The sequence below is a fragment of the Pungitius pungitius genome, chromosome 1, assembly GCF_949316345.1.
Source record: "Pungitius pungitius chromosome 1, fPunPun2.1, whole genome shotgun sequence".
NCBI lineage: Eukaryota > Metazoa > Chordata > Actinopteri > Perciformes > Gasterosteidae > Pungitius > Pungitius pungitius.
The window spans coordinates 13,239,091-13,248,768 of NC_084900.1; the positions used below are offsets into that span (position 1 = coordinate 13,239,091).

The 9,678-nt window shown below is 43.4% G+C and overlaps 1 protein-coding gene across 1 annotated transcript; it reads right to left on the reverse strand.

Moving 5' to 3' along the window:
• Nucleotides 1–2,539: 2,539 nt before the first annotated feature.
• On the reverse strand, nt 2,540–9,383 carry bcap31 (B cell receptor associated protein 31). Its single transcript, XM_037479804.2, has 8 exons — nt 9,237–9,383; nt 8,007–8,106; nt 7,318–7,418; nt 5,217–5,361; nt 4,666–4,801; nt 3,862–3,985; nt 3,523–3,623; nt 2,540–3,408 (listed from the first exon to the last, which is right to left on the reverse strand). Exons 2-8 carry the CDS (start codon nt 8,096–8,098, stop codon nt 3,382–3,384), a joined length of 726 nt encoding a protein of 241 aa, XP_037335701.1. The 5' UTR covers nt 8,099–8,106; nt 9,237–9,383; the 3' UTR covers nt 2,540–3,381.
• Nucleotides 9,384–9,678: the final 295 nt, after the last annotated feature.

Genomic DNA, 9,678 nt, shown 5'->3' on the forward strand with positions numbered 1-9,678 from the left:
CTGCTGGAGCGATGAAAGCCTGAGGACTCAACCTAGCGTTGCCTTACGTCTTAACTCTCGAGCCACATGTCCAACCGATCAGCAGTCTGTGGGGGCGCGTCTACAACTCTGTCTCCTAGCAACCATCCAGCTGTCATAGGGAGAGACAAAAAAGATAACATTTGCACATTGTTGTACGATAATGTTGCTTTTAAAAAGCTTGCGTATTGTTTTAAATAATGTAAAATGAACAAGAGATTTATTTTATGGAGGCTTTTATTTTGTGAGTATGACAGATATATTGATTATCTATATTTGATGCAGTATGTGATGACGATGATCTCTGGCTGATTGTTCACGTTTTAGTCAGACGAGCGACGAAGAAACTCTGGCCTCAGGCTACCTCATTTCAGATTTTCTAAATAAATCTCTTTCACCTATTTATGCAAATGAGACTGCAGGAGTGCTTTCTGGGAAGTATTTGCATTAAACACCGATCAATGCATTGACAATGTGACATGCAAAGAAGAACATTTAAAAAGAAACAAATCTATGATACCACCCATTTAATGCAATGTAATTTGAAGTATTATATTTTATATCTATTTACACGTTGGTGCTGCAAGGCCTTTAAACCGCGTCCGGCTAATGTGAACAAGCAGCGGGGAACGGGGCTTTTATTTTGGCGAGGATTGCCTTTGATGCAGTGATGTTTTTTGAATGCACAAAGAAAGGGACTTTTTTTAAATTATTTTTTTACTTTTTTGATTTCTGGTTTTCAAAGTGCTCCAAGAGGATTTTATTTCGTTCTGTGTTTTACTTAATTACCCCCCCCCCCCAACCCCCGTTCATGATTATGATTATTTAAAGGGGAAGAACAACCATGTTTCTACAATCTGTCAGCTGGTGAAATAACAGGCAGAATAATAATAATAATAATAATAATAATAATAATAATGATAATAATAGACCAGCAGTAGCCGTAGCAACGCTACCTCAAAAAGGTCAGTTGGTCCAGTATGAACTACACAAATCAGCATGCAGTTTACAATAAGAACTACATATCCCAGCAGCCAGTTGAGACTCGTTTATATCAATTAAGTGAGAAAATGAATATCTCTATATAAAAAAGTTTGAATCAAAATTATTATAATTGGAGATAAGAGTGGTAGTTAATTAAATGTTTGAATCAAACTAATTAAAGAGTGAGCTATTGCTGAGGCATGATAATAATTACTAATTAAAACAAATGAGATTATAGTTCAAAGGTCACGTGCCGCTGAGAATTTCACTAATCAAACTAACAGCATATTGTGAGTCTTCTATTTTGAAAAGGTCTCATCTCTGGAGGATATTGTGTCAGATGTGGAAAATGAACATAAATCTGCATTAAGAAAATAAATATCTAGAAGAAAAAAATCTTCTAAAAGAAACAGTTAAGATCTGACATTTCATGGTATTTTGTCTTTGTGCTTCTGCCAAAAAAACAAAATATTTCAGTTAGATTTCATGAGATGACAGGAAGTCACGTACAATCAACAAAATAAATGGGTGACTTGTTTCCTTCTTCATCCTAATAAACTAAAATATTACTTTCATTTAAAGTTAAAAGTTATTCAAGGTGATATCATTTAAAGTAGAAAAATAACATTTTGCACAAAATATTCTCTTGGGTTGTATTTTTGGTAACAAGATAAAAAACATCAAATCAAAAAAAAAATGTGACTGAATAATTATTTTTAAGTTAATTCAGTGTTTTCAGAAAACAAATATGAATATAAACATAATAAAAATGTTTCTTTCCACCGAGATTTCAGTCTTGAAAATAAAATTATAGAAATTTAATAAATATTGAATATTTAGAAACTAATTCCAAATAATATAAGTTACATCTAAAACAGTCCGTCCAAAAGCCCTCTCCTTCTGAACGGGGGGGAAGAGACTCCCTAAGGTGTCAAATTCATGGGATAAAAAAAACGTCACTCACTATTTACCTCTAGCAAAGCATCATGGGAGCTGTAGTTGAAGAACCTTCATTCTCATTTGGTCTGTGGTTTGTGACTCGAGATGATCGATTCGAGCCGTCAGTAGACGTATTGATCAGTAGCTGTGTACACGTCATTGTTAAATGAGCCCTGGTGGCGTTTCATGACCTTTGACCCCTGCGTGGGTCTCCATGCTGTGATCACTGTGCTGTCAACAAGGAAAATAAACTAACGTCATGACAAATTAATCCGTCTCCATGGTTACTAGGACCAGCTTCTCCATGACTTCACCACAGGAGAAAGGAGGGAATGACAGGACACATGGAGAGGCGGGGCAGGGGGGGGTATCATTCCAACAGAAGGCTATTTAGGTTTGAAATGCCGTTGTCATGACGATAGTACGCTGAAGACTAATCGGAAATCCCCCCCCCTTCCCAGCATCAGACCAACAGCTGCTCCAAGAGGACGGCGCCTAGTTTAGACCCTGAGGAGTAATACTGTGAATAGTGAAGTACTACTAGAGTGGAATACTAAGTATCTTCTAGCAAATTCTCTGTAGATAAGAGACAAAGAAATCGGTAGAACTATTTATTTCATCACTTTAACCAGAGTTCCCATGATGCATCTGAACAGTAGAAACCGTCTGCATGAACATCCCTCACACAGAACAGTTTTTCTGTTACCAGAACATTTCAAACCAGTCCAGAGAAAACAGACAAACCGTAGAAATAAACGTAAACAGACGAGTGAGAACCTTAAGGACTCAACCGGTCATAACTTCTAATCAATAAGTTGACTGGAATGACTTTGGAAAGATTCTGCTCTCTGAAAACAACGTCTGATTTTAAAGTGAAACATCAACCAGACCACAGGGGAGGAACATGATTTTAAAAATAAACGGTTCTCCCCTTCAACATTGTGAGATTATAAAGTCAAATGGCTTCAATATAATTATTCGTTGTCATGTGGACCTCATTAGGTTTCTAATAAATGAGTTTCTTCTTGTGATGTCACAGAACATTGTTGCTCATCCAATGAACAGGAAGTTCAGTTGGAACGAACAGAAGCTTTGAGACACAGAAAACCAAAGTAAAGCGTAAACAATCAAATATAAACTGAAACCCCAAAAAGAAAAAGACTTTTATCTCCATAAAGATGGAACTTTGTACAAGTCCAACAGCAGAGTTTGGACTTTATTTATAACTTGTTGAACTCGTACAAAGACTTCCAAACATTCATCGCTTAGAATCATTAACACGACTTTGAGTCGGTAAAACGTTGGATTTCACATGTGGAATTATTCAGAAATGCAGATCTCCTCCTGAAGCGCCGACTCGTTGCTTTTGTTTTTTTAACCAGTCAGCTGATGCAAGACAGGAAGTGACATCACGATGACGCTGCACACCACCTTCCTTCCTCAGTCGCACTTCTTGTCGCTGGATGCCTGCAGACAGAGAACAACGGGGGGGGAAGTGGGTTCTGTGATTGGTCGCTTTCACCTCAAAAGTTTGGTTCAACTTGGTGTGTGGGGGGGTGTGTGTGTGTGTGTGTGTGTTACCAGCAGCTTGCTGTGCTCTTCCAGCAGTCGGTCATATTCTACAGTCAGATTCTCCGCCTGTTTCTTCATCGCTTGAACGTCACTGTCCGACTTCTGAAGAGCTGAAGAACACGAATACACAGAAAGTACATCAGCAGAGTACCCAGTACCAGGAGTTCCTGGTCTATCAACAGTTTAAACATTTGACCAGTTGATAGAACTCAGATCCCTGTTAACCATCAAGGTTTAAATAAAGTTCTCTCCTCCCTGTGCGGCCAAACATTTACATCACTGTATTTTGTATCATTTTGGGAGTTTTACGGTATATCACTGTAGGAGACTAGCGCCTCCTCCCCCCACCTTTTCTGTTAGTTTCCAGCTCCTCCTTGAGAGTCTTCACCTCCTCCTTCAGACCTTTGCTCTCCCCCTGTGCGCCTCCTTTGGTTCCACCCTCCAGCCCCGCCACACCAGCGTCTTGGAGTTTCTGTTCGAATCAAAATTTGAAAAAAACATTTAGAAATTTTGTTGTATGATCTGAAACATCTGCAGCGGAATAAGAATCCAGGGAGGGAGGGAGGACACACACGCGTCGGGTCATAGTTCATCAGTAGTGTCTGTTTTAAGGAGAGAATGCAGCTGCTCATACCACAGAACCGCAGCTCTGATTGGCTGATGAGTCGTGACATCATGTAAACTTGTTCACCCCCCCTGCTCCAATTGTAAACGGCACTTCCTGTCTGCATAGCACTCCAGAAATAATTGTTGTTAATAGTTAAAAGCACCAAAACGTGATGAGGAGGGAGCGTATGTGTAAATAATGGTGTGAGGTGTTGAAGGTACGAGGGTTCTCATTTGGTCACACCAATAATGAAAAAATAAATAAATAAATAGTTTAGTTGAGATGGGTGCCGTTACCTTGTAGATTTCATTCATAACTTACAATGTTTGTCAAAAGCTGTGTCCAAACTTTTGACTCTTACTGTGTGTGTGTGTGTGTGTGTGTGTGTGTGTGTGTGTGTGTGTGTGTGTGTGTGTGTGTGTGTGTGTCACATGCAGATGAAGCAATTTCTTCTTTTAGTAAAAGACTTGGTGATCTTTTCACCCTGTAAAACAGGTCAGATTACCAGTGCGCGTGTGTGTGTGTGTGTGCGCGCGCGCCTGCACCTCTTGCAGCAGCTCATTCTCCTCCATGTACTTCTTGGCGGCGGTGCTGGCGCCCTCCGCCTGCTTCCTGAAGGCCTCGTTGGACGCCATGAGCGTGGCCTGCTGGGAGAGCAAGGTGGCGATACGCCGCAGCAGCCTGAAACACACAAAGAAGAGTCTCACCAACAAGGAAGTCCTCTCAGTATGGTCTGGATCTTCAAAATAAAAGTCCTGATCCTCTGGAAACAAACTGATGAGCTGAACAATTATGATGTAAACAAAATTAATTTCTTTGTTTAGATATTTTCCAAAATAGATTTCACTTTCTCTCACACCTGGTGTGTGTGTGTCACACACGGATATCTCCACCCAACATACACCACCAAATATAGCCTTTCACTACTACCCCCCCTCACAGCGCATGTGTTACCTCTGACATTTCCCAGCTTGGGTGTGCTTATCTTACTCATGTGATGTCATAAGGACCAGCAGTGAGGGGGTTCTACAGGTCGACCTTTAGCCAACGTATTGATGCTAGGCTAAGCTAACACCAGTGTGTGTGTGTGTCTTACAGGCAGAGCAGCAGGGCGAAGCCGGCGATGTACTCGTTCCTCTGAGCTCTGAACAGTTTCATGTGAATGTGTTCGATGGCCGTCGGGTTGTTGGTCAGATCCACCTTCTCTGTCACGCTGTACTTCCTCACCTCACGGACGGCATCTACAGAGACATTAACATCTTGAGTGTCAAGAGCCACAGGTTACTATTAGGGAGGTCAACATGAACACATGAACCTATGTGACCTGGGGGACCATCACCGCATCGTTGTAGAGGTTTGTGTGACCCTAAGACTCTGAGGGCTGTGCTGTCAGGAGCCTTGTGCTCCTGGTAGGGTTACCTTGGGCAAAGTGGTCTCAGGCGAGGGGCCACACCAAGAATGGTCCAAAAGACCCTATGAAAAAGCGGAAGTGGAAAGGAGCTACGCGGCCTGTAAGAAGCCCGGGGCCCCCATTTAGAGCCAGGCCCAGATGGAGGGCCGGCATCCCAAGACTCTGACCCCCAAGGGCTCACCACCTGTGGAGGAAACCGATGGGGTCGGGTGCACTGCAGAGACAGTGGGGGGGTCTAGATTGAACAGACCTGGGCGGCAGATGCTGGCTCTGTGGGGTGGGGGGGGGTGAACCAGAGCTTGTGGAGTGTTATCAGTTGGATCCGGAATGCTGCTACATTGGAGTTCACCCCCGGTGGACAAAAGGGTCGCCTCCCTACGCCTTCGTGTGGTGGGGGGGGGGGGGGGGAAACTGTTATGCTGTTTGGTGCATATGCACAGACAAACACCATGTTCAAACATAAGGATGTTCATAAGTGTACATGGTCCCAGGGCACCCTAGGTCAAAGATCAATGATCGATATTACAATCGTATCATCTGATCTGACCGCATTTTCTGGACACTCTGATAAAGAGAGGGGCAGAGCTGTCAACTGATCACCATCTGGTAGTGAGCTGGGTCAGAGGATGGGGGAAGAATCAGGACAGACCTGGTAAACCCAAGTGTGTAGTGCCTGTGAACTGGGAACGTCTGGAGGAGGCTCCACTCCAAAAGATTTTTAATGAGGGAGCTTTGCTCACATTCCCGTGGAGGTAGGGGACAGTGAACCAGAGTGGTGCATGTTCAAAAGGTCCATTGCTGAAACTGCGGCAGTGAGTTGTGGCCTCAAAGTCTTAGGTGCATCAAGGGGCGGTAACCCTCGAACCCCGTGGTGGACATCGGTGCTCAGGGAAGCCGTCCGACTGATGAAGGAGGCCTTCCAGGTTATAATGAGCTCGGAGTAGAGCCACTGCTCCTTTGCGTTGAAAGGAGCCAGTTGAGGTGGTTTGGGCATCTGGTAAAGGATGACCCCTGGACACCTCCCTTGGGAGGTGTTCCAGGCACATCCAGCTGGGAAGAGGCCCGAGGAAGACCCAGGACCAGGTGGAGAGATTATATCTCTGCACTGGCCTGGGAACGCCTTGGGATTCCCCAGTCAGAGCTGGTAGATGTGGCCCGGGAAAGGGAAGTCTGGGGCCCCCTGCTGGAGCTGTTGCCCCCGCGACCCGACGCCGGATAAGCGGTTGAAGATGAATGGATGGATTCATGTGGCCGAGATTAATGCCATAAAATATTTTTTACGTAGTTAACGTAACTTTGACCCCTGAAGCCCTCGTGCTGCAGTCAGTTTAATGCAGATAGCAGTTTGCATTAAAGTAAAAACAGAAGAACTGAGCAGAGGATGTCCACCACGTGTCAAACAGAAGGGGGACCACTTAAAGCACCGCTATGCTAAGCTAGCTGGAAGCGTCCTGCTGAATGTGGCACATTGTTGGCAATTAAATGATGGAGAGATGAGAGAAAAGTGCACGAGGACATCAGGAAGAGTCACTAGTTCAACATGTTCCACCTTTTTTGTTTACTATACGTCTGTTAGACCTGTCAATCATGTGTAGCCCCGGCCTAAAGCATCCACTGCTTTATGGTCTGTTTGAGTCCACATGGACCACCATTCACTAAATGAACATCATGCTGCATTGAAGGAGATTAGGACTCATGTAAAAATGAGTTGAGTCGCCCCCTGCTGGTCACAAACACAAATAAATACAGCTGCGTAGAGAATTAAAGGTAAATATCTAAAATGTACCGATGAGCAGGAAGACGAGGATGGCGATGGCCACCATGAAGGAGGTGTTCCCATAGATGGCGATGGTCTGGATGAGCCGAGACTTGAAGATCTTACTCCACCTGGAGCACAAAACAATCTGGTCAGAAACCAGCAGGAAGAAGAGAGCAGATGGGGAACTGCAGCTCTGACGCCATCTACTGCTGCATATGAATATACACAGAACACATAAAGCCTACCTGCAGAACTCATAAGGGGGGAAAGGCACACACACTTTTGTTTTGAGAGCAAATTAAGCTTCTATATTTTAAAAATACCAGTTTGTGAATTCTTTTTTTAACTGAACGTCTGAGTTGAATCATTGACCAGAAAACAAAGGTTGTGTTGGGAGCTGATTGGTCCTCTGACTCTTGAGTTAATCACAGCTGATAGAGGTCAGATGCACCCAGTAGCATGAAAGGAAGCTATGAGAAACAGACTGAGACGGAACAGTCCTTTCCTCTCAGCAAGGTTCCTCACGGAGTGAAAGGAAGTCAAGTAGTGAAAGTGAAATGCAGATCATGTGATTAACTGTTAGCATCACTCATGAACTCTGCTCACCATCTCTCTGTGACCCTGTGACGTTTTGCACAGAGGTCGAGCAATAGTGGTTAAGAATTGTCTAGACAAAACACTCCCCTCCTTCTGATGAACAAGCAGGAGCTCGGTACCTCTTGGGGGAGATGAACGGGATGCAGAGCAGCAGGACGAAGAAGACCTCTGCGTAGAGGAAGGTGGCCACGGCCGTCCACTGAAGACTCATCTCGTCCCCTGAAGATCAAACACAGAATACTCTGCATGAAGCCACCATGAAACATTTATTATCCCCCATGCATCAACTACAGCTACAACAGGAACTACTATGTGGCCTTCGAACGCGGGGCCCACGTGAGAGACGATCAATAAGCGATCAGAGGCAGGGCCTGATGAGATAAAACCAGTAAAACTCTGGATGATTCAATCATTTAATGTTTGGTTTTCTACCAGTTCGCTACTACACGAAAAGGAAATCAGATCAAGATCTTTCAAATAATATAAATTGGACAAAAAAAGATGTATTCAGTTAAATATCATATTCTCAGTTAACACTTTATATAACTTCCGTTCAATTCATTTCCGTTTTCACCAAACAAAACATTGATATTTGGAAATTTAGACAGAATGAATTTATCGTGTTTAAAATTAAAAGAACGGTACAGTTTCCACTACAAAATCAAATGTAATAGTTATGGGTTTGAACCTCAGAACTCTTTTTAAAACCCATTAAAGTAGTGTTCCATAAATATACTGAATGCATGTTTATTTTACAGCGTTAAAACAAATATTACATTTAACATTGAAACACAATCAATGATCGTGATGGAATCGCTTCTTTAACGGTTGACCACGTGATCATGAATGACTCGATGTAATCAGCTGATCAGTGGGGCGGGGCAGCTGCTGACGTCACGGCAAAAGAAACAAGTCTTTTCAGATTGCAACACGATGAGTAACTTACTTCACAGTAATCGAACGCATGCATCAAATAAAGCGTACTACTAATAAAAGGCGATTCAAATAAACAGCTAGCACCCGAAGCTAACCAACGCAGCCGGAAAGACGTCACATTCTGTAACATCCACAAGACTGTTTTAAAAGAGCTAAAACCGTCGGTATAACACCAGGACATTGGCCCGTATATTTACTGGAAGCAAACCTATTTAGCTCGTTACCGTCTGTTCGTTGAAAAGTTGCCCGGTCCGGAAGTGAACTAGCTAGCTGGGGGCTCCGTCTACTTGCTGGTGTGTTATACCTGTCCCCTCGTAAACATGGCTCTGATGTTTTAAAACATCCACTAATAAACGCAGTTAGCCGAGGTTAGCTTCTGGGGTGTCTGCTAAACGTCAGCAGGTGACACTCACCTGGGAAGAGTCCCGCGAAGACACTCGGACTGACAGGGGGACGCTAGTGAGGAGCTCCAAGCACCGAGCTCAGGCCGCAGGTTAGCTGTTACGCAGCCTCTTGGTGCGCCTGCCTTCCGGTTCAAAAGCACTTTCTACTTCCGGTTAACGACACGTGATATATATACATAAAGGATAGACGTCTCGTCCGCGTTGTCGGCCTACAGAGTCGAACGTCCGCACATGGCGGCCATCTTGGTACAGTCAGCACGCTCACTCATAACACTGTATTGGTAGTGATACATGTACTTTTTAAATAACCATAACTTGCTCAAATTTAAACCAAGTTTTAAACGTTTGGTTTGTTATGAACGTCATCGATGTAGTTATGACTCTGCATACATACTATGAATAATTATGTTATATATAATGTTCTAAAATGGCTACAAGATTTCCCTTTACA